At 58.3% G+C, this 27,250-nt stretch overlaps 4 protein-coding genes across 5 annotated transcripts; 3 read left to right on the top strand and 1 right to left on the bottom strand.

Annotated features, from left to right (window-relative positions):
- Positions 1-2,407: 2,407 nt before the first annotated feature.
- Positions 2,408-7,404, top strand: CDC42SE1 (CDC42 small effector 1). 2 transcript variants are annotated; one of them, XM_066568243.1, is made up of 5 exons: positions 2,408-2,713; positions 4,847-4,993; positions 5,073-5,183; positions 5,977-6,051; positions 6,140-7,404. In XM_066568243.1, exons 2-4 carry the CDS (start codon positions 4,940-4,942, stop codon positions 6,046-6,048), a joined length of 237 nt encoding a protein of 78 aa, XP_066424340.1. In that variant the 5' UTR covers positions 2,408-2,713; positions 4,847-4,939; the 3' UTR covers positions 6,049-6,051; positions 6,140-7,404. The 2 variants fall into 2 exon arrangements, with proteins under 2 accessions (XP_066424340.1, XP_066424339.1); XM_066568242.1 differs by having other exon boundaries at positions 2,609-2,713; positions 4,885-4,993.
- A 1-nt stretch (position 7,405) lies between these two features.
- PRUNE1 (prune exopolyphosphatase 1) lies at positions 7,406-12,928 on the bottom strand. The gene is made up of 8 exons (XM_066568240.1): positions 12,215-12,928; positions 10,661-10,765; positions 10,379-10,584; positions 9,502-9,686; positions 8,626-8,784; positions 8,438-8,532; positions 8,190-8,348; positions 7,406-8,081 (listed from the first exon to the last, which is right to left on the bottom strand). Exons 1-8 carry the CDS (start codon positions 12,251-12,253, stop codon positions 7,761-7,763), a joined length of 1,269 nt encoding a protein of 422 aa, XP_066424337.1. The 5' UTR covers positions 12,254-12,928; the 3' UTR covers positions 7,406-7,760.
- A 186-nt stretch (positions 12,929-13,114) lies between these two features.
- On the top strand, positions 13,115-20,742 carry MINDY1 (MINDY lysine 48 deubiquitinase 1). The gene is made up of 10 exons (XM_066568238.1): positions 13,115-13,596; positions 14,591-15,865; positions 16,469-16,526; positions 16,627-16,691; positions 16,793-16,951; positions 17,405-17,507; positions 17,591-17,733; positions 18,578-18,769; positions 19,752-19,913; positions 19,992-20,742. The coding sequence occupies exons 2-10, from the start codon at positions 14,678-14,680 to the stop codon at positions 20,040-20,042; spliced, it is 2,121 nt and encodes a 706-aa protein (XP_066424335.1). The 5' UTR covers positions 13,115-13,596; positions 14,591-14,677; the 3' UTR covers positions 20,043-20,742.
- Positions 20,743-21,493: 751 nt separating this feature from the next.
- On the top strand, positions 21,494-26,265 carry CERS2 (ceramide synthase 2). Its single transcript, XM_066568241.1, has 11 exons — positions 21,494-21,587; positions 22,887-23,060; positions 23,473-23,590; positions 23,685-23,803; positions 23,980-24,037; positions 24,112-24,162; positions 24,324-24,416; positions 24,600-24,728; positions 24,812-24,918; positions 24,999-25,152; positions 25,332-26,265. The coding sequence occupies exons 2-11, from the start codon at positions 22,888-22,890 to the stop codon at positions 25,458-25,460; spliced, it is 1,131 nt and encodes a 376-aa protein (XP_066424338.1). The 5' UTR covers positions 21,494-21,587; position 22,887; the 3' UTR covers positions 25,461-26,265.
- The last annotated feature ends 985 nt before the right edge of the window (positions 26,266-27,250 follow it).

Genomic DNA, 27,250 nt, shown 5'->3' with positions numbered 1-27,250 from the left:
GAGGATGGATTAAACCTGGTTCACTCCCGGAGCCTTCAGCTGCGTGTTGGGGGAAATAATTTTCAGCCTGCAAGGAGCTGGGGAATATTTCTTTCACCTGCATGTGTACCCCCAGACTTTGGGAGGACGCTGTGCAGGTCAAACACGGAGAAATTTGGCTCAAAGAAACCCCCCAAAAATATATTTTATTTTATTTTATTTTATTTTATTTTATTTTATTTTATTTTATTTTATTTTATTTTATTTTATTTTATTTTATTTTATTTTATTTTATTTTATTTTATTCTATTTCATTTATTTTATTTTATTTTATTTTATTTTATTTCATTTCATTTATTTTATTTTATTTCATTTATTTTATTTCATTTCATTTCATTTCATTTATTTTATTTTATTTTATTTTATTTTATTTTATTTTATTTTATTTTATTTTATTTTATTTTTCAATCTGAGACTGAGGGTATTTGATCCTAAAGCCACACAGCAAAAATATCCCATCTTTGTGGCCGAAGACAGAACATGGAACTAGAAATAGAGGGAGACACCCAAAACTGGCATCAATCACTGCCAGGGCTGAGGGGGGGCTTCACCCAGGGTGGGGGCACCTCACACCCCCCTTCACCCCACAGCTGACAACAAAGAAAACCCCAATGCAACCCCTCAGACCAGGCAATCTCCCTGTCCCGGCACCTCTGAGACCCCAAACACCCTTTTTGGGGGGCACAGGCCACATCCGTGCACCTGAGAGGCTCAGAGCAGCCCTTGCCTTCCTCTCCCTGGGCTTTGCCTGAGATCAACATTCTTTTGGTGCTTTAGGGTTTGTTTTTTTCTCTTTTCCTCCCCGTTCCCTGCGTGCAGCTCATTTCTGATGGTGCCAAGCTGTTCTGCCAGTGCTCGGCTTTCAGCCAGACTATTTCTGCCTCCTCCTCCTCTTCCTCCTCCTCCTCCTCCTCCTCCTCTCAGCACTGTCATGGGCAAAGAGGATCCTGCTCCAAAATAGACCCTTGGTCTCAGCCGGGCCTTTGCAGCACTCAGCAGAGGGAAAATTCCAGCTGGGAGCCCTTTGGAGGATGCTGATCCCTCCAAGGGGTTGAGCTGCTGTGTTTTTGGGGGTCCCCCAGGCCATGGGGTGCAGTTTGGCTGAGCTACCTCATAAAAACCTTGTTGTCACCTATCTCCTTGCTCTTTGGGGTGTCACCTGCTCGTGTGATTGTGGTGTCCCTCTCTGAGAAGGGACCTGGGGCTGAACCCCAAGGGCACGTAGCAATGAGGGCACTGCTCTGGGTTTTGGGAGGGCTGCAAGGGGGACAGTGTTCTCTGGCAGCACAAACACCAAACAAAAAATGAAATGAGGTCACAAACACTTGGGGTATTATCAGCCAGGGCCACCCAATGGCTGGGGACAGGTGTGGGACAGAGACCCGAGTGAGTGGGGACAGTGCTGCCTTGTTCAGGATTTCTGGAGTGGGAGCAGTGGGGATGGCTGGGATTTGGGGGCTGACACAGCAAGGGACACTCTGAGGCTCACACAGGGGCGTCTCCTGTGTGGTGGCAGTGGCAGGACTGAGGTGGTGGCAGTGGCAGGACATTGGTGGCAGTGGCAGGACAGTGGTGACAGTGATAGGACTGTGGTGGGTACAGTGGCAGGACTGCAGTGGTGGCAGTGACAGGACTGTGATGGTGGCAGTGATAGGACTGTGGTGGGTACAGTGACAGGACTGCAGTGGTGGCAGTGACAGGACTGTGATGGTGGCAGTGATAGGACTGCAGTGGTGGCAGTGACAGGACTTTCGTGGTGACAGTGGCAGGACTGCAGTGGTGGCAGTGACAGGACTGCAGTGGTGGCAGTGACAGGACTGTGATGGTGGCAGTGGCAGGACTGCAGTGGTGGCAGTGACAGGACTTTGTGGTGACAGTGGCAGGACTGCGGTGGTGGCAGCAGCTCCTCAGATGTTGTGCAAGAGGAAGGGCACCGAGCTGGAAATGGTGACACCACTCAACACCAGCTGCAGGGCGTTCCCACGCCTTCGGGTGCCCCGGGGGCTCTGGAGTACCCATGGAAAAAGCGGGAATAAGGCTCGGGGGCACATGGGAGCACAACTGGCACTTGCTGGGGACACCCCCAGCCCTTCCTGGTCCCCTGGCATTCCCCCAGTGCTCCTGGAAGCACCAAGGCCCTCCACCCCCAGCTGGGGACCCCAGCCTTAACAGGACCTCAAGAACCCCCAAGCTGCTCCTTCTGGGACCCTGGGCCCCCCATTCCTAGTGGGACTCGGGCCCCCCGTTCCTCCCGGGCCCCCCGTTCCTCCGGGCCCGCAGTGCCGGCGGTTCCCGGGGAGGGCGCTGTGCGGGGCCGGGCCGGGCAGAGCCGCGCCGGGCGGCGGGAGCTGCGCCGCGTCCGCACCGGGCCACGCCTGGGGCTGCGAGCGGGGCACCGGCACCGGCACCTCCCGGCCACGCCTGGGGCTGCGAGCGGGGCACCGGCACCGGAACCCGCACCCGGACCGGGACCCCCGAGCCACGCCTGGGCTGCGAGCGGGGCACCGGCACCGGCACCGGGACCGGGGCTCGCTCAGGGATCGGGACTTGCACTCCCGGGCCACGCTTGGGGCCGCTGCGAGCCGGACACCGGCAGCGGGACCGGGACTTCCGAGCCACGCGTGGGGCTGCGAGCCGGACACCGGCCCCGGGAGCCGCTCCCGCGCCGGGACAGGTAATGGGGCCGCCACCGGGACGGGAACCGGCCGGGACGGGAACCCTTCCGACCCCGCGGAAGGGCCCCCGGAACAGCCGTAGGAAGGCGGAGAGGGCACCGGGATCGGTACCGGAACGGGAGCGGGGCGGCGGGACGACCCCCCTTGCAGCTCGCTGGGTCAGCCGGGGAGCCCTCCCGGGATCCACCGGGTCTCCCCAGCCCCACCGGGACCACCGGGATCCCAAGGCCTGCCGGGTCCCACCAACCCTACCGGGACCCCCGGGGTCCCAAACCCTGCCGGGACCCCCGAAGTGCCGGAGCCCCGCGGAGCTGCCCCTGCCCCGGGGGTCGCAGCCGGGACCGTCCCTCGCAAAGGAAGGGACGGTCACTTCCACTCTGCCGCCCATCCCGGGGGTCCCGGCCCCGCAGCCGGGGCACCCCAGGACTGTCCCCCCGTCCACGCCTGTCCCCACACTCTGGCCTTCCCTCCGAGCTCCGGGAGACCCCCGCGGGTACCCTGGCCGTGGGTGACCCCAGTGCTGGGGGGCTCGGAGCGGACCCCCCTGCCCGGAGCCCGGCGGTGACGCAGAGCCCGGCGGTGCTTTCCCAACCGGGAAGTCATTTTGCCTGTGCCGGCAGGGCCGGGCCCAAAGCCGCCCTGCCCGGGGCCACCGAGCTGCCCAGGTGGGCTGAACCCGAGCACTGCTCCTCGCAGGGGGGACTGAGGGTGTGCGACCCCCAAAACGGGGATCGGGGGGCAAGAACCGACCAGAACCACCCGGAGCCGGGCCCGCCGTCGCCTTTTCGAGGCCGTGAGGCCCTGGCGGGTGCCGGAGGGGCTTTGGGGGCTTTGAGGGCTGCGGGCAGGGGGTCGTGGCCGTGCGGACCCCGGAGGTTTCACTGGTGGCTCGTCCTTGGCCGAGGCTCTCCCAGCGCCCCGGGATGCGGTGCTGAGTTCGGGGGGCACCTCCCCAGCAAGGCCCGGCCGCTGCACGGCCGGATCCCAGCGCTGATTTTGCTGAGGAAATCAGGCTGGGAAGGAAACGCAGCCCCTTCCTCATCTGCCCCGCAGCCGGGGGCAGAGGCCGGGGGTGGGTTTGGGTTTGGCAGGGGGGGCACGGCGTGGGCACGGAGCCGGTGTGCGCCCAGCGGGACGTGCCACAGCCTGCCCGATCCCAGCGCTCCAGGAGGGGCTCACCGGGGAACGGGAATGGGGACACGGCGGGGGACACGGCGGGGGACACGGGGGTCCTCTGGTTAAGGGGGGGGGCAGCACAGGGGGCACCCACCCCGCGGGAATGCCCGGTTGGACGGTGATTCCGTGGGGTTACTGCGGACAGATCCTGGCTGGAGGCGCTGACAGGGCTGAGCCGAGGCTGGGCTCCGAGCCCCCCGTTTTGGGGGGCTGCCCCCCGGCCCCGCTCCTCCCCGCCGGGAGCAGGAAGCGCGGCCGGACTTTGGTCCATCCGGCGGCGCAGGGGCAGAGGAAGGAACTTGTCCTGTTCGCCGGAGCCCTGGGCCCGGCACCCATCGGCCGTGGGGGCTCTCCCGTGGCTGATACCGGGCTGAGCTCCGGCCGCGGCCCCTCGTGGGTGGGTGAGTTCCCTGCGTGCCGCTGGCTGCCCTTTTTTTTATTAATGAGTTATCTCTCCTTAGCACGAGGAGAAGCCCCCATTTTGGGGGTGAACTCCCCCTTTCCACACCTCCTTGCCTACCCCAGGCAGTACCGTGGGAGTTTGGGATAAAATCCCACCAGTGCCTGTTTATTTCTCCCCCGCCTGCTCTTCAGAAGCTGGAGCGGAAGAGCTCGAGCTCCGGCCCCTTTTCGGAAAGGCCGGGATATTTTTAGCTGCCCGGCTCAGGGAGTTGGGATTTGCCATGGCTGCCTCCATCCCCCCCATCCTGCCGCAGCATCCTTCAGCTGTGTCCTGCCCTGGAGCAGGGGACAGGGTCCAACCATGGCCGTGGGGACAACTCTGGGGGTCTCTGTGTGATACCCAGGGACCCTGGGACTCGCTTTCAATGACAGGTGTCCCCTTGGGTTAGCTGTGTGTGACCCTGGGGCTCTCTAGTTTTTGTTGCTTGATGGGAAATTACTTTACCATTAATTTGGGGAGGTCTGGAAGCATCACTCTCCCTTCCCACTCCCAGCCAGCTGCTCCTCTCCACGCTGTGCCCACCCTGACCAGGTGTCCCCATGGAGTGACCCTGCCCGGGGGGACGCTGGCTGCCACCACCGCCAGCATGAGCGACTTCTGGCACAAGCTGGGCTGCTGCGTCGTGGAGAAGCCCCAGCCTGTGAGTACCCCCCTCTGCAGCCGTTTTGGGGAGGGGGCCTGGGGGTCAGCAGGGTTTGATGGCCTTCATCCCCTCGCAGAAGAAGAGGAGGAGACGGATCGACCGCTCCATGATCGGGGAGCCCATGAACTTCGTGCACCTGACACACATCGGCTCCGGAGACATGGCTGCGGGAGAGGGGCTGCCCATGGTACCCTGAGGGCTGGGGGGGCTTGGCTGGGGGGCTGGGGCTCTCACCTGGGTGATGGGCGTTGGTTTTGGGGTGCTGGGTGTTGGTTTTGGGGTGCTGGGTCTCAGGGTTGGGTGGTGGGTGTTGTTATAGGGTGCTGGGTGTTTTGGGGTGCTGGGTCCCAGGGTTCTTTGCTGGGTGTTGTTTTGGGGTGCTGGGTCCCAGGGTTGGGTGCTGGGTGTTGTTTTGGGGTGCTGGGTCTTAGGGTTGGGTGCTGGGTATTGCTTTGGGGTGCTGGCTCTCAGGGTTGGCTGGTGGGTGTTGTTTTGGGGTGCTGCGTCTCAGGGTTGGGTGCTGGGTGTTGTTTTGGGGTGCTGGCTCTCAGGGTTGTTTGCTGGGTATTGTTTTGGGGTGCTGGGTCCCAGGGTTGGGTGCTGGGTGTTGTTTTGGGGTGCTGGGTTCCAGGCTTGGCTGGTGGGTGTTGTTTTGGGGTGCTGCATCTCAGGGTTGGGTGCTGGGTGTTGTTTTGGGGTGCTGGGTCCCAGGCTTGGCTGATGGGTGTTGTTTTGGGATGCGGGGTCCCAGGGTTCTTTGCTGGGTGTTGTTTTGGGGTGCTAGGTGTTGTTTTGGGGTGCTGGGTCCCAGGGTTGGCTGGTGGGTGTTGTTTTGGGGTGCTGCGTCTCAGGGTTGTTTGCTGGGTGTTGTTTTGGGGTGCTGGGTTCCAGGCTTGGCTGGTGGGTGGTTTTTTTGGGGTGCTGGCTCTCCTGGCTGGGCCAGGGGGGTGGCACAGGTGGGTGACAGGTCCTCTCTGCAGACTGGTGCTGTCCAGGAGATGAGGTCCAAGGGCAGCCGGGAGCGACAGTGGAGCAACTCCCGAGTGTTGTAGCGTGTGAGTACCAGCCCATGGCACCCCTGGAACACCCACCTGAGCCACCACTTGGGCGCTCCCATAACCCACAACCTGTTGGATTTTTCAGATTCCTGGCTTTTTCAGCCCAAACTTGAACTGCCTGATCCCCCCCGCTGGAGGAGAAGCCTTCCTGGAGTGCTCTAAACCCGCGGTATTTATGCAGCACCATCCTCACCCAGCTCCCGGTGACTTTGGGGCTTCATCCCTCTGGAAAATCCCTCCTTCCTGAAGGCACTGGCTGGTGACATGGGGAGGGAGCCCCCGTCTCCTGCCCCACCTGGAAAGGACACAGCCGCCCCTCTGAAACGTGCCAGGAGCTGCCAGGCGCAGCCCACGTGTCCCAAATCCCCCCAGTTTTCCCTTTTCCCACTCCCATGGGCTGCGTGGTGGTGCCTCAGTTTCCCCAGGGAACCAGTTATGGTGCAGAGACAGCTTTGATGCCTCCCAGAACATCCCAGAGAAGCAAAACCAGGATTAAGCCCTGATATTCTGGTGCCCAACCAGAGTTAAACCCAAGATGTTCTGGTGTCAAACCAGGACTGGGTGTCAAACTGGGATTAAACCCCAATTCTTAGGAGCAGAACTGGGATTAAACCCCGCTGCTTTGGTGCCAAACCAGGATCCAACCCCAAGGCTCGGCTGTGTCTGAGCTCACAGTGCCTCCAGCTGGCATTCCACCGCCGCCAAACCCCCACCTCCCTCCTTTTTTTAGGATCTGTTCCTATTTTTAAGCTCCCAAACCCACCTGAGCAGCCTCTGTGGCCTCGGGCAGGACGTGGTGGGGTCCCCTCCACCCGGGATTGTCCCCAGGCCGGACAGGGCCTGACCCGAGAAGGGCTCTGGAATTAGGTGCGGGTGTACATAGTTTAATTAGTGCCAGGATTAAATATTAATTAGCACGTGCTGGGTGACAGAGCCTTTCCCCTGCCCTGTGCTCCGGTGGGAGCTGGGATTTTCCAGCCCTGTGTCATGCTCGGGTCAGGGTTTTTGGGAAAAACATTCCACCCTTGAAATAAATGCCTTGTGCTGGTCCAAGGGGTGGGTGCAGGAGCTGCCCCAGGCTCCTCGCTCCCTCCTCTGCTCCTGGAGCAGCCAAATCCACTGGGAAAAGCTGAAATTCACAGCAGGCAGAGGCCACGACTTTTTATGGCACAGTTTCCTCCCGGCTGGGCTGGACTCGGGAGTGTGGCTGCACTGACACCCCCTCCTTGGACACCCCAAAATGTTCCTCTGACCCACTGTAGAGGGGATTGCACCCCAGGGAAAGAGGGGGTGCACCCCCAGCCCGAGTGGGGCAGCACCCCATCCCAGAATAAAAGCCAAGAGCAAAAACTGGAAGAAAAGGGAAATTTAATCCTTGGAAAACAGTGACAGTTCTGGACGGCTGCATGTCCGGATCCACCTTCTGGGGCCTCCCTCTGCCCCCCAAGGAAGTAAGATGATTAAGAACTCATTAACTCCCCCACCCCAACGCCTTCATCAAGGGGGTGCAACTCCTGCCCATGGCATCCCCCAAAACCCCACCTTGGGGACCACTGGGGCACAGGGAGCCATCGGGGGGGGACAAACCACGAGCTGACCTCTAACAGAGACAGCTGCCACCCCTCACACCCAGGCGCCCCACGGGGGCCTGCTCAGTGACCCCAATTTCTCATCCAGACCTCAAAACTCCGCGGGGGTTCCCGCTGTTACTTTGGGGAGCCCGGGGGCTGCCCCGCGGCGATGCGGCTGACCCGCTCCAGGACATCCTGGGGACACAGCGGGGGCACGGCCTGTGCCAGGGGACACTCCTCCACCAGGCTGTTCATGGGCGTGGGCGGGGGCACCACCTCTTCCTCGGGGCCCCCTGCAGCCCCCAGGCCCCCCAGAGCCGCCCTCAGGATGGGCAGCACCTTCTTGCGAGTGGCCACGGCGTTGCCCTGGGCGTAGGCGGCCACGCTGGGCCAGGGGCTGGGCAGCGGCCGCAGCAGCAGCGACGGCGCCGTCGCCTCCTCCAGCACCCGGCACAGCTGTGGGGGAGCGAGCGTGGGGCTGGGACCTGCCCAGCGCCCCCAACACTGCGAGGTTCTGGGGCAGAGCAGGGCTGGATGTGCCCCAAACGTGGCTCCCTGACTCACCGTGCTGCGGAGGGGCTCCTGCGGGCTGTACACAGCGAGTTTCCGCGTGGGTTCGTGGTGTTCGTTAAAGGACACGGTCATGGCCACCAGCCCCGCGTAGCCACGGGCCTGGCAGAAAGCCTCCAGGTCCTGCAGCAAGCCAGGCCGGAGCAGGAAGGTCTGGGCAGAGGGGAGGGGTCTCGGTGTCACCGTGATGTCCCCAGCGTGCCACTCCCTGCCTCAGTTTCCCCCTCAGCCCCGAGTCTCACTTCCAGGTCCTCGAAGACGCCGCTGATGGCGACGACAGCCTCGTCGTTGGAGAGGGCTTTGAGGTCCTTCCGCAGCATCTGCTCTGTTGTCAGCCCTGGGAGGTGGCCAGGGGTGAGGCCCAGGGCACCCTCCTGTCCCCAAGGAGAGGGGGGGACACCCCTGGGTGCCGCTGGCCTGGCACACCCACCTGTGACATCGAACTTGGCGGCCTGCAGGGCTCCGAACACGGCGTCGCGGGCCGGCAGCTCCGGGAACCTCTCCTCGAGCAGGGACACGCAGGCCACGTCCCTGGGGGTGACCTTGCCTGCAGCTGGTTTGAGGTTGATGCAGTCCAGCAGGATGGTGCCTGTGGGGGTGAGTGGGGCCGTGGTGTCACCGTCCCCAGGGACAGAGCTCAGCGAGGACCCCACGGAATCACAGAATGGTGAGGTTGGGAGAGACCTCTGAGATTGAGTCCAACCTATGCCCTAACACCTCAACTGTAGCACCCAGTGCCATGTCCAGTGTTTATTTAAACACACCCAGAGATGGTGATTCTACACCTCCCTGGGAAGAGCATTCCAGTGCTTTATTATTCTTTCAGTGAAAAATTTCTTTCCCTAATATCCAACCTATCCCTCCCCTGAGGTAGCTTGGGACTGTGTCCTCTGCTTCTGTCAGAGACTGACCCCACCTGTCTCCAACCTCCCTTCAGAAGTTGCAGAGAGCAATAAGGGCACCTCTAAACCTCCTCTTCTCCAGGCTGAACACCCCCAGTTCCTTCAAACGTTCCCCACAGGGTTTGTGTTCCAAGCCCCTCACCAGCCTTGTGTTTGGGCACCTCAACATCCTCCCTAAACTGAGGAGCCCAGAACTAGACACAGCGCTCAAGATTTGGCCTCACCAGAGAACAGGGGCAGAATGAGCTCCCTGCTCCTGCTGGCCACACCATTCCTGACCCAGGCCAGGAGCCATTGTCCTTCTTGGCCACCAAGGCACGTTGCTGGCTCATTTTCAACCTGCTGGCCACCAGCACCCCCAGGTCCCTTTGAGCCCCACTGTCCCCAGCTTGTCCCCTGCTCACCGTGCAGCAGCGCGGCCGTGGTCCTGTCCAGCACGCCTGGGGGGCCCTGCAGGATCCTCTCGGTCACCAGGGTGGCACAGGAGCCCACGGGCTCCACTGTCACCTGGCACGGGGGACCTCGGGCCCGCTCCAGTGGTCGGTGATCCAGGACCTCCACCACGGCCTCCTCCAGGGCAGCGTCAGCACTGGTGGGCAACGGGAAGGGTCACCCCTGGCAGAGCCTGCCAAACCCCCTTGTTCCTTTATTTCCCTTGAAAACTCCCTGGAAATGGATCCATTTCACCCATCCTGGGCGGCAAAATCAAGCCCTGTTCTGTGTGGGTGGCCCTGGCTGTCCCCAAGGTGCTACCCCCCAGCTCACCAGGGCAGGATGTGGTGATCAACCAGAGTCAGGGAGAGCAGCCCAGAGTGGTGCCAGGTCCATCTCATCCCAAAAAATGAGTGGGGTGTCTGGGATGCCCCAATCCCACAGCAAAATCCACCAAGGCTCTGCTGTCCCCTAATTGTCCCTAAAATGCCACCCCTTGTCTCACCCAGGCAGGACATGGTGATCAACCAGAGTCAGGGAGAGCAGCCCAGCGTGGTGCCAGGTCCATCTCATCCCAAAAAATGAGTGGGGTGTCTGGGATGCCCCAATCCCACAGCAAAATCCACCAAGGCTCTGCTGTCCCCAAGGTGCCACCCCCAGCTCACCAGGGCAGGATGTGGTGATCAGCCAGAGTCAGGGAGAGCGGCCCAGCACGGTGCCAGGTCCATCTCATCCCTCAGGTCGACTTCATCCCAAAAAACGAGCGAGGTGGGCGCGATCCCCCAATCCCACAGCAAAATCAAGCGGGGGTGGCCCTGGCTGTCCCCAAAGTGCCGCCCCTTGTCTCACCCAGGCAGGACATGGTGATCCACCAGAGTCAGGGAGAGCAGCCCAGCGTGGTGCAGCCGCCCCAGGTCGATCTCGTCCCGGAAGAGCAGCGAGGCGGCCGGGATGCCCCGCTCCCGCAGCAGGAACGCCGTCTCCGTCCGCAGCGCGAAGTCGGCGCGGGGGATGTTGAGCACGGGCACGAAGGCGGCCTTGGGAGCTGGGGTGGTCTGCAACAAGGGTGTCACCCTCAGTGAGGTGTCCCCAAGGCCAGCAGTGCTCCCCGGGGTAGTGGTGGAGCCTCACCTGGGCAAGGAAATAGGCCAGGGCCAGCGCGGAGACGGTGGAGTCCAGGTCACAGGCCTCGTTGCCCATCACCACGTGGATCTCCTGGTGCTGCTGGATGTGATCCTGCAGGGATGGGAGATGGGAGGTGTCAGGCACAGCGGCAGCACGGCCCTGTCCTCCAAAATGCCCCAAACTGCTGCCTTGTCCTCATCAGTGTCCCTGGAGTCACACATCACAGGTGTCACCCACGGATTGCACCCTCCAGATGAGCTCCTGGCGCCCCTGGGGCTGCCTGGGATCCACTTCTGGCCTCCAGATGAGCTCCTGACACCCCTGGGGCTGCCTGGGATCCACTTCTGGCCTCCTGACGAGCTCCTGGCACCCCTGGGATCCATTTCTGGCACTAAATCCTCGGGTTTGGGGTGTGTGTGTGTGTGTGGAGTGAGGTGTGTTGGAATTCCAGGAAAACTCACCTGAGCCAGCAGGTGAGGTCAGGGACCATCCCAGCCCTGCAGCCCTGGGAGCACTGAGTGCTTTAACCCATTTGTTTTAGAATTTGGGGTGGGTTGTCACCCCCCAAAAAATGATGTTTCACCCTGCAGCAGCAGGAAAACATGGCTGTCACCCCAAAAAAATGATGTTTTTCCTGCAGCAGCAGGGAAACATGTCACTCCCCCGTCCCCCGCCCACGGGAGCCACCCCGTCCCCAGGCTCTGATTTTTGGGACAATTCTCTGCTGCCGTAACCCAGATTTGCGAATTTTTGGTAAAACAGGAAAAAAAAAAAAACAACCCGAGAGCAGCTGCAGCCCAAACCTCTCGGCAGGTCCGGGATGGGGCTGCAGCAGGGAGAGATTTTGGGGTGTCCCTGGTGAGGCTGTGCCACCTCAGTGGGGCACCACACCTGGGGCTCTCAGCCCGATCCATGGGGTGCTCGATTGCCCCTGCACCCCCGATTTCCTGCTCCCTCATTTCCATGCACCCCAATTACTCCCCTGCACCCCAATTCTCCCCCTACACCCCAATTCCCCCTCTGCACCCCCATTTTCTTGCACCCTATTCCCCCCCCTGCTCCCCCATTTAACTGCACTCCCAATTCTCCCCCTGCACCCCACTTCCCTCCTCCCCCATTTCCCTCCCTGCACCCCCATTTCCTCCCCTGCACCTCCATTTTCTTGCACCCCATTCCCCCCTGCATCCCCAATTCCTTGCTCCCCCATTTCCCTGCATACCCAATTCCTTGCTCCCCCATCTCCCTGCACCCCCAAATCCCGCTCTGCACCCCCATTTCCTTGCAGCCCCATTTCCTTGCAGCCCCATTTCCCTGAACCCCAATCCCCCCTAATCCCTCATTTCCTGCTCCCCCATTTGTCTGCTCCCCAATTCCCCTCTGCACCCCCATTTCCCCCCTGCTCCCCCAATTCCCTGCACCCCCATTTCCCCTGTGCACTCCCATTTCCCTGCTCCCCCATTTCCCTGCACCCCAATCCCCCCCATTCCCCCCCTTTCCCCTGATCCCCCCTGAGCCCCCCAAGACCCCTGGAGCCCCCCAATCCCCCCGATCCCCCCGTACCTGCAGGGCCGCCCGGTTCCCCAGCACGAAGCGCTCCATGACAGCGCTGATCCGCGGCCTGAACCGCCAGGATGGCCCCAGTATAAACCAGTACGGCCCAGTATAACCCAGAACAGCTCACTACAGCCCAGTATAGCCCAGTACAGCCCAGTATAACCCAGTATAGCCCAGTACAGCCTAGTATGGCCCCAGTATAACCCAGTATGATTCAGTACAGCCCAGTATAACCCAGTACAACCTAGTACGGCCTGGTACAGCCCAGTATAACCCAGAGCAGCCCAGTACAGCCCAGTATAACCCAGTACACCCTACTATAACCCAGTACAGCTCACTATGACCCAGTACAGCCCAGTACAAACCCAGATTACCCCAGTACAGCCCAGTATAAGTTCAGACTATCCCAGCCCAGTCCAGTATCACCCTGGACTATCCCAGTACCCCCCGGGACTATCCCAGTATCACCCCAGGCTGTTCCAGTCCAGCCCAGTATAGGCCCAGGCTATCCCAGTACAGACCAGTATCACCTCAGACTGCCCCGGTATCACCGCAGACTGTCGCAGTCCAGCCCAGTTTAACCCCAGACTGTCCCAGTACCACCCCAGACTATCCCAGTCCAGCCCAGTCCGTCCCAGTTTGAGCCCAGACTGCCCCGGTTTAAGCCCAGACTGTCCCAGTCCCACCCCAGTTTGTCCCAGTCCGTCCCAGTCCAGCCCCGCCGCCCCTCCCCCCGCGCCGCAGGGGCCGCTGGGAGGGGGCGGGGCCGATCCCGGCATCCCCCGCGCCGGGGGGGGGGGCTCGGGGGGGACCCCAAATTTCCTCTTTTCACCCCAAAACCCTCCCGGGACCCCAAACCCCCCCTGAACCCCCAAACACCTCCCCCCCAGCCCCCTCTGACAGCCCCAAATTCCGCTGCGACCCCAAAATCCCCCCCCAGCCCAACCCTCAGCCCGCAGAGCCGCCCCCCAAAATTCGAGTGCACCCCCAAAATTTACACCTTGAATCCTCTTCTTCCTCCTCCTCCTCCTCCTCCTCTTCCTCCTCCTCCTCCTCCTCCTCCTCCCCCCGCCCTAAATCCGCCTTCCCACGGGGCAGCCGCAGCCAGGTGGAAAACAGGCCCCGAAAAGGGGGAAAAAGAGGGAAAAAAGAGGAAAAAAGGAGAAAAAAAAAAGGGAGGAAAAAACCAACAGGGAAGAGGATAAAAGAAAGGGGAGATAGAAAAAAAAAAAAAAAGAGGGAAAAGGAAGACGAGAGAAGCGAAAGGAGCGCGAAGGAATTAAAAAATAAAAGAGGATTAAAGAGGAAAAAGCAGGAGGTGAAAGAAGGAAGAAGAAAGAAAAAGGGAATAAAGGAGGAGAGAAGAAGGAGAAAAAGCAGGAGAAAAGGTAAAGGGTTAAAAAGGAGGGATAAAGTGAAAAAAAGAAGGGAAGAGGTGGGGGAAAAAGGGAAAAAGTTGAACAGAAGGGGAAAGAAGGAAAAAAATAAAAGAAGGGGAAAGGAGGGGAAAAAAAAAGGGAAAAGAAGGAAAAAAATTAAAAAGTAAGGGAAAAGGAGCATAAACAAGGAAGAAAGAAGGGGAAAGGAAGGAAAAACGAGGATTAAAGAAGGAAAAACAAGGAATAAAGGGGGAAAAACAAGGATTAGGGGGGAAAATGAAGGAAAAGACGGAAGGGGGGACCCCGGGCGGGGACACCGAGGGGCGGCCCCGCCCCGGGACCCCCCGGACCCGCCCCGGGACCCCCCGGACCCGCCCCGGGACCCCCCGGTCCGGCCGGACCGGCCCCGCCGCGGGCTCGGGGCGGAGCCGTGAGTGGGGATTGAAATTCGCCTTCCCTTGTGCCTGTCAAATGGCACTGTGTTTTGTTTAATTTAATTTTATTTTATTTTATTTTATTTTATTTTATTTTATTTTATTTTATTTTATTTTATTTTATTTTTTAATTAAATTCTATTCTATTTATTTTATTCTATTCTATGTTTAATTCTATTCTATTTCATTTTATTTTAAAATTGTATTCTATTCTCTTTGATTCTATTCTATTTTTAAATTTAATTTAATCCTATTCTATTTTATTCTATTTTATTTTTAAATAATATTTCATTTCATTTCATTTATTTCATTTTATTTGAATTTCATTTCCAGCCCCCATATATATACATATATATCTATAGATATAGATATATATGTGTGTATATATATTTATACATATATAAATTTACATTTATATATATTTATATATAAATTTATATATATATTTATATATATTTATACATATACAAATTTACATTTCTGTTCATATTTATGATTAAATTTATATTTATGATTACAGTTATATTATCTCGCTATTTTCCTCAACCAGCCCAATTTTCCCTCCTCAGGCTGAGCTTTGGGATGCAGCTGCCCCTGGACAGACCCAGAGCATTCCCGGGAGCCTGATTGGAACCTGAGCAGCACCAGAGGGTCCCATGGAGCAGGAGGGGACCCCCGAGCCCCCCGAGGAGGCTGCGGGTGGGGACAGAATTCCCAGTGCTGGGGGTGCAAATCCTGGTGTAGGGGATGGAGTTCCCAATGTTGGGGATGGGATTCCTGAAGTTGGGGGCTCAATTCCCAATGTTGGGGGTGGAATTCCTGAAGTTGGGGGCTCAATTCCCAATGTTGGGGGTGGAATTCCTGAAGTTGGGGGCTCAATTCCCAATGTTGGGGATGGAATTCCCAATGTTGGGGTTGGAATTCCCGAAGTTGGGAGCTCAGTTCCCAATGTTGGGGATGGAATTCCCGAAGTTGGGGGCTCAACTCCCAATGTTGGGGATGGAAATCCCAATGTTGGGGATGGAAATCCCAGTGTTGGTGACGGAATTCCTGGTGTAGGAGCCACATTTCCCAATGTTGGGGACGGAATTCCCAATGTTGGTGACGGAATTCCTGGTGTAGGAGACACATTTCCCGATGCTGGGGATGGAATTCCCGGTGCTGGGGACACAAACCCCGATGTTGGGGGCACAATTCCCAACGTTAGGGATGAAATTCCCGGTGCAGGGCATGGAATTCCTAATGTCGGTGACAGAATTCCCGTTGCTGGGGACACAATTCCCAATGTTGGGGACACGATTCCCAATGTTGGTGACACAATTCCCAATGTTGGTGACACAATTCCCAATGTTGGGGACACGATTCCCAATGTAGGGGACGGAATCCCCGGTACCGGTGATGGAATTCCCGATGTTGGTGACACAATTCCCAGGGCAGGGAGCTCCCGGGAAGGTTCTGGGGGCCCACCTGGGCAGCAGGAGGGGGTCTCCAGCCCCGAGGGACCCCCGGGGGGCTCCCCCAAGGAGCAGCAGCAGCCCCGGCATGAGGGGTCCCTGCAGGAGGGGTCCCCCAAGGGGCAGCCCCTGAAGGAAGGGGGGGCCCCCAAGGGGCAGCCGGCCCCACAGGAGGAGGGGCCCCTCAAGGAGCAGCCCCAGCCGGACAGGGGCGCCCCCCAGGACAGGGGGTCCCCCCCGGCCGAGCCCCCCCGGGCGCAGCCCCCCGGGGATTTTTACTTTGTCAAGTGGATCCTGTGGAAGGGGCAGCGCACGGCCCTGGTGACGCAGAGCGAGAACGGGCCCTGCCCGCTGCTGGCCATCATCAACATCCTCCTCCTGCAGTGGAAGGCAAGCTGGGGGCACCCCCAAATCCCCAGGGGAGGAGGCCCAGGGTTGGGATGGGATGGGATCAGTGGGATGGCATGGGATTGATGGGGTGGGATAGGATGGGATGGGATCGATGGGATGGGATGGGATCAATGGGATCGATGGGATGGGATCGATGGGATGGGATTGGATGGGATCAATGGGATGGGATCGATGGGATGGGATTGGATCAATGGGATGGGATCAATGGGATGGGATTGGATCAATGGGATGGGATCGATGGGATGGGATGGGATCAATGGGATGGGATCGATGGGATGGGATTGGATCAATGGGATGGGATCGATGGGATGGGATGGTATGGGATGGGATGGGATCATTGGGATGGGATCAATGAGATCAATGGGATCAATGGGATGGGATGGGATGAGATGGGATCATTGGGATGGGGTGGGATGGGATCAATGGGATCAATGGGATGGGATCAATGGGATCAATGGGATCAATGGGATCAATGGGATGGGATGGGATCGATGGGATCAATGGGATCAATGGGATGGGATCAATGGGATCAATGGGATCAATGGGATGGGATGGTGCCCAGCCTGCTCTGGTTGCCCCCAGGTGAAGCTGCCCCCACAGACAGAGGTGGTCACGGCCGAGGAGCTGATGGCACATTTGGGTGAGTGGGGACCCTGCTCTGGCACCAGGAACCGGGGTGGGGGGCTGCAGTGGGACCCCAACATTCCCTGGGGGGGGACTCTGACCCTGCTGCCTCGCAGGGAATTGCATCCTGGCCACCCAACCCCGGGACACCTCGGAGGGGCTGCAGCTGAACTTCCAGCAGGTGAGGAGCAGCCCCAGGAGGAGCATCCAACCCCGCTGGCTGCAGGATTTGGGGTGGCACCTTCAGGGGTGACCCCTCCCCGCGTTTCTGCTGCCCCCCAGAACATCAATGACACCATGACAGTGCTGCCCAAGCTCTCCACGGGGCTGGACGTCAACGTGAGGTTCACGGGGGTCTCAGATTTCGAGTACACCCCCGAGTGCATCGTCTTCGACCTCCTCAACATCCCCCTCTACCACGGCTGGCTGGTGGACCCCCAGGTGAGCCCCCCTGCCTGGCTGCTGGTGCCTTCTGTGGGGTCACAGAGGTGTCCCCAGGGCTGGAGAGGAGCTGGGGCTCGTCCTGGCCGAGGTGACCAAGCTGAGGATGGATGTCCCAACCCTGGGAGTGCTCACGGCCAGGTTGGGTGGGGCCTGGAGGAACCTGGTCTAGCAGGAGGTGTCCCTGCCTGTGGTTTGGGGGCTCCAGATGAGCCTGGTCTAGCAGGACTGTGGTTTGGGGGGGTCCAGATCCAGAAATGATCCAGAAATTCCCAACCCAAAGCCCTCAGTGATGTTTGGGGTGGGGCTTTGAACCTGAGGCAGTGCCTGGCTCCTCTGGCCATGGCAGGAGGTTGCACTGGGTGCTCCCTTCCCTCAGAAGGGACCCTCAGACCCCTCTGCTCTGGCTCCATGCCCACCAGGAGCTCACCCTGTGTCCCTTCCATCCCACAGAGCCCCGAGCAGGTCCAGGCCGTGGGCAAGCTCAGCTACAACCAGCTGGTGGAGAAGATCATCACCTGCAAACACGCCAGCGACTCGCGCCTGGTGAGCGAAGGTAACGGCCCCGCTCCCTGCCCGCGGCCCTGGGGGGCACCGCCGGGCACCCCCAGCCCCGCCACGTCCCCGCTGTGCCCGCAGGGCTGGTGGCAGAGCAGTTCCTGGAGTCCACGGCGTCTCAGCTGACCTTCCACGGGCTGTGCGAGCTCACGGCCCGCGCCCGCGAGGGAGAGCTCGGCGTCTTCTTCCGCAACAACCACTTCAGCACCATGATCAAACACAAGGTGGGACCCCAGAGCCCTCTGTGCCCCCCAGAGCCCTCTGTGCCCCCCAGACACCCAGCCAGGGCTCACTGTCACCTGTCCTGTGGGAATGTTCCTCACGCGGGGTCACCAGATGCAGTGGTGTTCCCCAGGAGGAGGGAAGGGATGAGAATCTTGAGTCCATGTTTCAGAAGGCTGATTTATTATTTCATTATTTTATGATATGATACTATATCATTATTGTATTAGATTAGATTATATCATCATTATATTAGATTATATCATCATTATATTATATTAAATCATCATTACATTATATTACATTATATTACATTATATTACATTATATTATATTATATTATATTATATTATATTATATTATATTATATTATATTATATTATATTATATCATCATTATATTATATTATATCATCATTATATTATATTACATTACATTATATTATATTATATCATCATTATATTATATTATATCATCATTATATTATATTACATTACATTATATTACATTGCATTACATTACATTACATTGCATGATAAGAAAATGCTCTGTTAAAACCGTACTAAAAGAATAGAAGAAAGGATTTCATCAGAAAGGAATAGAAAGGAAAGGAATGATAATAAAATCTTGTGACTCTCTGAGAGTCCGAGACAACTGGACTGTGATTGGCCATTAATTAGAAACGACCACATGAGGCCAATCAAAGCTTCACCTGCTGCATTCCACAGCAGCAGAGGATCATTGTTTACATTTAGTTCCTGAGGCCTCTCAGCTTCTCGGGAGAAAAAGATCCCACCAAAAGGATTTTTCATAAAACCCGCCTGTGACACTGTCCCTCCTGCCCAGGGCCACCTCTACCTGCTGGTGACAGACCAGGGCTTCCTGCAGGAGGAGGGGGTGGTGTGGGAGAGCCTGCACAGCGTGGATGGGGACAGCAGCTTCTGTGACACCGAGTTCCACCTCAGCCACCCCCTGGGCAAGGACAGGGCCACCCCGGCCCCCCCGGACCCCCGGCTGCAGCAGAGACAAGTGGACCAGGTGTGGGGACAGGTGGTGGCAGTGGGCGTGGGTGTTGTGAGGCCCCCAGGGTGAGGGAAGAGATGAAATTTGGCTCAATATTCTCAGAAGGCTGATATTATATTATATTATATTATATTATATTATATTATATTATATTATATTATATTATATTATATTATATTATATTATATTATATTATATTATATTATATTATATTATATTATATCACATCATATCACATCATATCACATCATATCACATCATATCACATTACATTACATTACATTACATTACATTATTTAATAATATCATATTATTACATTACATTGCATTATTACATTACCTTACATTACATTACATTATATTTATTATAGAATGCCATACTAAAACTATACTAAAGAAACAGAGAAAGGACACAGACAGAAGGCTTAACACGAATGATAAAATTCTTGTTATAATAAATAATATAATCGATTTAAAATAATAAAATTAAGTATTATAATAAAGTAGTATAATAAAATTATTCTTATGTTTTAAAATATCACAAATCTGAATATTTTTGTAATAAATAAGGTAATATTTTATTAAATATTAATATTAACATTAATATATATATATAATAAAAACCTCTGACTCCCTCGACAGTCCTGACACAGTTGGCTGGGATTGGTCATTAAGTAAAAACAGTTCTTCACGTGTTGGAAAAACAATCTCCAAATCACATTCCAAAGCAGCCAAACACGTGAAGCTGAGGCTTCTCAGCTTCCCAGGAGAAAATCCTGGACAGAGGGATTGTTTTAGAAAACATTTAGAAATTTTAAAAAAAAATTTTGAAAATAGGCACATTCCAAAGCAGCCAAACACGAGGAGCTGAGGCTTCTCAGCTTCCCAGGAGAAAATCCTGAGCAAGGGGGATTTTTTTTAGAAAATCTGATGGGAACGAGTGAGTCCCATCATGGATCCTGCAGGGTTTGACCCCCTCTCTTTGTGCTTCTGCCAGGATTTCATGGTGGCCCTGTCGCTGCAGCAGGGCCAGGACCCCTCCTCGGTGCTCAGCGACCTGGAGCTGGCGCGGCAGCTGCAGCAGGAGGAGTACCAGCAGCACCATCCTCATCCTCATCATCCTCACCAGCCCGCTCCTCCTCAGCTGCTCCCAGCGCAGGTAACCAGGGGGTGCTGCTGGCCCTGGGGGGGTCTCTGCAGGTCCCCCCAGAGCTCAGCCCTGTCCCTGTCCCCACAGGTGGAGCGGCGGCCGCGGCAGAGGCCGGATTTGGACTGCACCCTCCTCTAGCACCCCGTGCCCGGGGGTCCCCACGCCTGCGGCCCCCCAAAACCCTGCTCTGCATCCTCCAGGGACATCCTGGGGGTCCCTGCGGGCTGGAGGGGAGGCTGCGGGTGGGGACGGAATTCCCAATGTTGGGGATGGAATTCCCAATGTCGGGGATGGAATTCCCAGCGCTGGGAGCACAATTCCCACACAATTCCCAATGTTGGGGATGGAATTCCCAGCGCTGGGAGCACAATTCCCAACGTTGGAGATGGAATTCCCGATGTTGGGGACACAATTCCCAATGTTGGGGATGGAATTCCCAATGCTGGGGACACGATTCCCAACGTTGGGCATGGAATTCCCACTTTAGGAGGTGGAATTCCCAATGTTGGGGACGCAGTTCCCAATGTTGGGGGACGCAATTCCCATTGTTGGGGACACAATTCCCAATGTTGGGGACACAATTCCCGGTGTTGGTGACAGAATTCCCGGTGTAGGGGATGTTATTCCCAATGAGGGGTGACCGTCTGAGCCCACCCCAGGAGCACCCCAAACTTCCCAGTGGCCTTAACACAGGGGGGTCCCACTCAGGGGGGTCCCACACCTCAGTCCACGCTCCAGGACTCGGGTGGGTGTGGGCGTGGGGATGGGGGGGACACCTGCACCCCCTGTTCAAAATGTGGCCTTAGCCCTTGGCAAGTAAAGGACTTGTCCCCCTGCACGTGGATCTGGCTCCACTGGGGGCTTCTGTTCTCTGGGGGGATTTGGGGGGAGTTTGGGGGATTTGGCGTCACGGTTCCTCCGCGGGTTTGGGCGCCCCTCTGTGGGGTGCTGTGGTGCGGCGTGGCCGCCAGGCGGCGACAGGGGGCGAGTGGGGTTCCATAGAGGCACAAATGGGGCACATTCTGGGGTGTCTATAGGGGGTATATGGGGCACGTACAGGGCTGTCTGTGGGGGGTATATGGGGCACATATAGGGCTGTCTGTAGGGGGTGTATGAGGCACATATAGGGGTGTCTGTAGGGGGTGTATGGGGTACATATAGGGCCATCTATAGGGTGTCTATATGGGGTGCAAAGGGCACATACAGGGCTGTCTATAGGGGATATATGGGGTACATATAGGGCTGTCTATAGGGTGTATATGGGGTGCACAGGGCACATATAGGGCTCTCTATAGGGGGTATGTGGGGTGTATATGGAGCACATACAGGGCTGTCTATAGGGTGTTTATATGGGGTGCACATGGTACATATAGGGCTGTCTATAGGGGGTATATGGGGCACATATAGGGCTGTCCATAGCGGGTGTATAGGGGGCACCCTGGGGTCTATAGGGGGTGCACGGATCCCGTCTCGGCGGTCGATTGCTCACGCCTGGGCCCCGCTCCGCCCCACGGCGGGCGCCGCTCCCCGCAGCGTTGCGGTGACGTCACTCCCGGGTTCGCGGTGACGTCACTGCCGCCGCTGCCTGGCGCGGGGCGCGCGCGGGACGGAGGGGGGCGAGCGGCGGCTCCGTGAGGGCTCCGGGCGGCGGCGGCTCCGTGAGGGCTCCGGCGGCGGCTGCGGGTGAGTGCGGCCGGGGGCGCGCGGGGCCGCCCCGCTCCGGGAGGGGCCGCCCGGCGGGGGCCGCGGGATGGTTCCCGTTCGCCCCCTCCGCGCCAGGCCCGCGGCCGGGCCTTTCTGCGGGCGTTGGGCGGGCACCGGAGCCATCCCGGGCCTCCATCCGCCCTCGGGCAGGGGCCGGCGGGGCCCCCCGGGGCTGCCCGGGCGGGGCCGGGCGGAGGCGGGGCCCCCCCGGGCCCACAGCGGCCTCGGGCCCCGGTCGCTGCCCCCCGGCCCGGTAGGGCGCGCAGCCCCCGGGCCCGGATCCCTCCCGGTCCCGTTTATCTGCCCACGACTTGAAAGCGTCGGGGTTTTGCCGGTTTCCAGCAGGATCGCTGCTAAAATCACCTCTTGGGGAGGGGGGTCCGGCCTGGCGGTGCTCCCTCCTGCACCGGCTCCGTGCCCCGGTGCCGGCACATCGCGCTGTGCCGCCGGTGCCCCGGGGGAAAAGGAGCTGCCGGCCCTGACCGGGGCCTCACCCCGTCCTCCCACGCTCCCCTCCCGTTACCTGCCCGCGGCGCGGCCGCGGGAGTCGGGAATTGCGGCACCTCCCTCCCGCCCGCCCTTGCGAAACCGGCCACGGTGGTTCCTCTTCCTCCCGCAGCCGAGCGGAGCCGCCCCGGCCCTCGCCACAATCCGTGTCGGGGATTCGCTTCCCGGGGGTGCCATCCCAACCGACCCCATCCCGACCCCGCGGGGTTCCCCGAAATCGGCCGGTGGGGAGGGACGGGGAGCCGGGATGCGCTGACCCCGCGGCGAGCGGCGGCTCCCCCAAAGGCTCCCCCGTCCGAAGCCTTTTTGAGGCACAAAGGTGCTCATTGTGTCGCCAGCAAATCCCTAATCCCGCGCTGGGGCCGTGCCTGGCCTCGGTGGGCTGGCGGTGGGCTCCGTGCCTCCGTTTCCCAGCGGGAATGGGGTTTGGATCAGGCGCGGGATGCGCCCACGGGAGGGAAACCAAAGTCGGGGGCTTCTCCCTTCTCCCGATCCCGCTGCGGAGGCGGGAGCCCGGCTCTGCCCTCGGGCTGGTCGCAGGAGCCGAGCTCCGGTTGGAAGCAGGACTGGGGCCCCTGTTAATGATCACCCTCTGACCTCCGGGCTGCAGGGAGCAAAGTCCCTCGGTGCCCGAGCCGAGCACCGACGGGGATTTCACCGGCGCCTCCCTGGGAGCCGAGGTGGAAATTGGGGTGCCTGGTGGGGCCGGGGTGGGATCAGCCATCTCCTCGGAGATGTCCCCCTCACCTCTCCCCCTCTCCCTCCCCCCAGCATGTTTCAGACCTTGTACAGCTATTTTTGGTGGGAACGGCTCTGGCTCCCGGCAAACCTCACCTGGGCTGACCTGGAGGACCGGGATGGGCGAGTCTATGCCAAAGCCTCTGACCTGTACATCACCCTCCCCTTTGCCTTCCTCTTCCTCGTTGTCCGGCACCTCTTTGAGACGTGAGTCCCTTCCCTGGGGGTGGGGGCGGATGCTGAGCCCCCGATCCGGCTCTCCCCGTGCCCTGGGGGCTGTGGCTGAACCCTGGGATGTGGCACCTTGTGCTCAGCCTGGCTGGGGGTCCCGATCCCCCCTAACAAACCCACGTGCTCCCTTTTCCCCACACAAACACGGCCTTGAGGCAGTGGTTTGTTGGGTAAACAATGGGAACAGACCCGGCTTTGTTGGGATGGCAAGAGAAGGGGGGGCCGAGTGGGGACAGCCTATGACAGAGGGACCCGAGGGGCTCCCCCGTGGCAAAACCCACCCTGGAGGAGGCACAGCAGGATGGGGAGACCAAGGCACTGATGGTTGTGGGTCCCTGGGTGGCTTTGATGGGGCCAAATCACGCAGGTGACAGGAACTCCTTCCCAGGTACGTGGCCACCCCCCTGGCCGGGCTCCTGAACGTCAAGGAGAAGGTGCGGTTAAAAGCCACCCCCAATGCGGTGCTGGAGAGGTTTTATGCTGCCACCAGCAAACACCCCAAGCAGGTGAGGCTCAGGGGGTGCCCAGAGGCGCTTAGGGGGGTCAGGGTGGCAGAGCCCAGGGCTGTGTGACACAGTGGGGCTGCCCTGGTGTCCCCAGGCCGACGTGGAGATGCTCTCCAAGAAGAGCGGCTGCACCGTGCGCCAGGTCGAGCGCTGGTTCCGCCGCCGCCGCAACCAGGACCGGCCCAGCCTGCTCAAGAAGTTCAGGGAGGCCAGGTGAGACCCCCCTCTCCTCCTGCCTGGTGTCACTGTCCCTCCACCCTGGGGAGGCTCTGGGAGCCCCAGCTCGGCCAGGAGCTGCCTGGGAGGGTGGGAGATGCGGGATCCGGGGCCGTCCTCCTCCCTCCTGCTCCCCGGTGCCCGTCTGAGGAACGTCTGCTTCCTTTTTCCAGTTGGAGATTCACCTTTTACCTTATTGCTTTCATTGCTGGCATGGCTGTCATAGTGGATGTGAGTATTGCCCCCCTCCCCTTGCTCCCCTGCCCCCCTGGCCCCTCTGACTCCTGTGTCTCCCCTTCCTGCAGAAACCTTGGTTCTACGACCTCCGGGAGGTGTGGAAGGGGTACCCGATCCAGGTGAGCACAGATCCCATCCCAGCTGCCAGCTCACGGCTTCTCCTGAGCACCAGGGGGAACTGGGGGTGCAGGAGGGTTTGGGGGTCCTCAGGGCACCCAGATGGTGCCCACAGAAGGGGACCAAACCCCTCTGGGGGACACAACCTGTCCCTTGCCCCCAGAGCGTGCTGCCCTCCCAGTACTGGTACTACATGATCGAGCTCTCCTTCTACTGGTCCCTGCTCTTCAGCATCGCCTCCGACGTCAAGCGCAAGGTGGGGGCTCTGGGATGGGCTGGGGGACACTGGGACAGTTCAGCAGGGTTTTCTTCACCCTCATGGTGGGCAGGAGGGAGCAGCTGCGAGGATGTGGGGACACCCAGGGGCTGTGGGATGGGGCTTTTTGCTGTGGGTGGGATCCAGGCTGCTGTAACCTCTCCCCCATTGCTTTGGGCACAGGACTTCAAAGAGCAAATCATCCACCACGTCGCCACCATCATCCTCATCAGCTTCTCCTGGTTTGCCAACTACGTCCGTGCCGGGACGCTCATCATGGCCCTGCACGACTCCTCGGATTATCTGCTGGAGGTCGGTGTGTCCCCCTCCCCTGCTGCCACCACCACGTCCCCCATCCTGCGCCCCCTCCCAGCTCACCCCCTCTGCCCTCCCAGTCTGCCAAAATGTTCAACTATGCTGGGTGGAGGAACACCTGCAACAACATCTTCATCGTCTTCGCTGCCGTCTTCATCATCACCCGCCTGGTCATCCTGCCCTTCTGGTGAGCTCTGCTGGGGAATGGGGGGAAACTGAGGCAGGGGCTGGGGGAGTCTCAGTGACAGGAGTGGCTTTTCCTGGCAGGATCATGCACTGCACAATGGTTTATCCGCTGGACCTCTACCCTGCTTTCTTTGGCTACTACTTCTTCAACTTCATGATGGTGGTGCTGCAGGTGCTGCACATCTTCTGGGCCTACCTCATCATCCGCATGGCCCAGAAGTTCATAACTGGAAAGGTGAGAGGGGGCTCTGGGGATGTCAGGGGAGACCCCCCCAGATCCTGAATCCCGACTGCTCTTGGCCCCCCAGATGCCTTCAGTGGGGAGAAGCCGCTGTGGTTGCAATGGGGAAACCGAAGCACGGCAGGAGAATGGGGGGAGCTGCTGCCTGAACGCCCTTTTCCCTCTGCCCACAGGTGGTGGAGGACGAGCGGAGCGACCGTGAGGAGACGGACAACTCTGAGGAGGAGGAGGAGGTGGCCAAGAACGGTCCCCTCTCCAATGGCCACCCTGTCCTCAACAACAACCACCGCAAAACCGACTGAGCGCGCCCCGGACCCGAGAGCTGCCACCTCCCGCCACCGGCCCGGCCCCTCCGGCCGCTCCGCACCGGGAGCCCCGGAGCGCCCGCCGGGCCCGCCCCTGCTGCGGAGCGGGGCCGCAGCTCTGCCTCACGCTCACCGCCGGTGCCCTTCCACCTCTCACCTGCTGCCTTAATCCACTGCGGTTCCCCGGCCAGGCGGGGACCCCTCCGGGACGGCTCCATCCCTCCGGGGCGGTTCCTTCCCGCCCCGCAGCCCCTCGGATTGGCTCTGGCCGAAGAGCTCGGCCCCGGCCCCTCGCCGGGCTCTGCGTTATTCCCGTTTTCCCAACCGTTCCTTCACCGGGGGCAGGGGGGAAAATCCCCCTTTTTTCCTGAGCTGGGTTCGGCTGGAAAAGCCGAACTGGGAGGGAGGAGCAGGGAATTCCTGGGTGTTCAGTGCCTCAATGATGGGATGACACTATGGAAGTACTTGGGGGAAGGAAGCTGCGGGCTTGAGTCACTCCTCGTGTCTCACAGAGTTTAATCCTCTCATTTCTCTTCGCTAAATGGATTTTTGAGTCTCTCCCTCTCCGTGGCCTCTCCCAGCTGTAACAGGACAAATTTCCAAATTTCCAACTTGATTTTTTCCTTTTTTTTTTTTTTTTTTTCTTTTCCTCCTTTCTATTTATTTGGAAGACAGAAGGAGCCGGGCTTGGCTCTGTCTCCTGCATCCTTTGGGATGCTGTGAGACCTCCCAGAACAGACGGGTGGGAGGGGAAAAGGACCATTAACCAATGTCAGACCAAAACGTGTTTTGTTGTTCTTTGTTTTTTTGGGTTGGTTTTTTTTTTTTTTTTTAAATAAATAAAAGGTTAAATATATTAAAAGTTAAAAAAACTAATAAACTTGGGTAAAAAAAAAAAATGACAGGATTTGGGCATATTCTGTGAGTGGTACAGTGCCCCTGGGGTGGGGGGGTTATTTTGGCATAGATCCCTTAGGCAGTGCTAAAAATGGGCAGAGTTGAGGATTTTGATGGTTTTTATGGGGTTTTTTTTTTCCTCCTAAAAGTTCTCCAAGTCTTCAAGCCCAGGCTGGAGCGTGGGTTTGGGCTCCCTGAGGAGCTGCAGCCCCGCTGGGATGACAAAGCCTCCATTCAGGTGGACTCTCAGGATGGAACTGGAGCTCCAAGAGGCCCCAGAAAGGTTTTATTTAACAAAGAAAGAAAAAAAAAAAGGTTATTTAGCAGGAAAAAACAAGCCAACAAGCCTCCCTTGCACAGGGCTGGTGTTGGTTACTGGGGGCTGGGGTGGGTGGAATCAGCTCCACCACCTCCCAGATTGGGTTTTCCACGTCAATAATGTGAGATTTGATCCCACTTTGTCAAACTTCAGCTCTTTCATCCAGCTCTCAGAGTGGTTTTTTTTTGAACTCTTTGGATCTGTCCTGCTCTGCCTTCCCTCCTCAAACAAAAACAAAAAGCAAGCCTGGCACTGGTGCCACTCCCTCCCTCCCCTGCCCAGGTTGGGGCTGTCACCAGCTTGGGGCTCCCTGTGCCATTCTGGGAGGGTTGGGGATGGAGAGAGGCACCACATCTCCTTCCTCAAAACAAAAACTCCCAACCAATTCCTCAGTAATTTTCCCCAGTGGAAGGGTTTAAGGAGTGTTTGTTTTGAGGAAAGGTGAAGGAGAGGTGAAAATGTGGGAGCTCCTTCTCCCTTTGCCCGGGCCCATCCACCTCTGGCATTTTTCCTGCAAACCCCACAGGAACAAGGATGAGGGCAGAGGTTCAACTCTGCTTTTTCAGGGCTC

Source organism: Molothrus aeneus, chromosome 31 (assembly GCF_037042795.1).
Source record: "Molothrus aeneus isolate 106 chromosome 31, BPBGC_Maene_1.0, whole genome shotgun sequence".
In the NCBI taxonomy this organism is placed as follows: domain Eukaryota; kingdom Metazoa; phylum Chordata; class Aves; order Passeriformes; family Icteridae; genus Molothrus; species Molothrus aeneus.
The sequence above is the reverse complement of the archived record's forward strand: the minus strand, read 5'-3'. Positions and strand labels throughout refer to the sequence as shown.

What these genes read in the sequence shown, in the direction of transcription:
- CDC42SE1 (XM_066568243.1), top strand. Translation starts at nt 4,940, where the DNA reads ATGAGCGACTTCTGGCACAAGCTGGGCTGCTGCGTCGTGGAGAAGCCC. An exon ending in TCGTGGAGAAGCCCCAGCCT is followed by an intron (nt 4,994 to 5,072) that starts GTGAGTACCCCC and finishes ATCCCCTCGCAG; the next exon opens with AAGAAGAGGAGGAGACGGAT. An exon ending in CGGGAGAGGGGCTGCCCATG is followed by an intron (nt 5,184 to 5,976) that starts GTACCCTGAGGG and finishes TCCTCTCTGCAG; the next exon opens with ACTGGTGCTGTCCAGGAGAT.
- PRUNE1 (XM_066568240.1), bottom strand. Translation starts at nt 12,253, where the DNA reads ATGGAGCGCTTCGTGCTGGGGAACCGGGCGGCCCTGCAG. An exon ending in GATCACCATGTCCTGCCTGG is followed by an intron (nt 9,687 to 10,378) that starts GTGAGACAAGGG and finishes GTTGCCCACCAG; the next exon opens with TGCTGACGCTGCCCTGGAGG. An exon ending in GCGTCTTCGAGGACCTGGAA is followed by an intron (nt 8,349 to 8,437) that starts GTGAGACTCGGG and finishes CCCTCTGCCCAG; the next exon opens with ACCTTCCTGCTCCGGCCTGG.
- MINDY1 (XM_066568238.1), top strand. Translation starts at nt 14,678, where the DNA reads ATGGAGCAGGAGGGGACCCCCGAGCCCCCCGAGGAGGCTGCGGGTGGG. An exon ending in TCCTCCTCCTGCAGTGGAAG is followed by an intron (nt 15,866 to 16,468) that starts GCAAGCTGGGGG and finishes GGTTGCCCCCAG; the next exon opens with GTGAAGCTGCCCCCACAGAC. An exon ending in GGAGCTGATGGCACATTTGG is followed by an intron (nt 16,527 to 16,626) that starts GTGAGTGGGGAC and finishes GCTGCCTCGCAG; the next exon opens with GGAATTGCATCCTGGCCACC.
- CERS2 (XM_066568241.1), top strand. Translation starts at nt 22,888, where the DNA reads ATGTTTCAGACCTTGTACAGCTATTTTTGGTGGGAACGGCTCTGGCTC. An exon ending in CCAGCAAACACCCCAAGCAG is followed by an intron (nt 23,591 to 23,684) that starts GTGAGGCTCAGG and finishes TGGTGTCCCCAG; the next exon opens with GCCGACGTGGAGATGCTCTC. An exon ending in CCTCGGATTATCTGCTGGAG is followed by an intron (nt 24,729 to 24,811) that starts GTCGGTGTGTCC and finishes CTGCCCTCCCAG; the next exon opens with TCTGCCAAAATGTTCAACTA.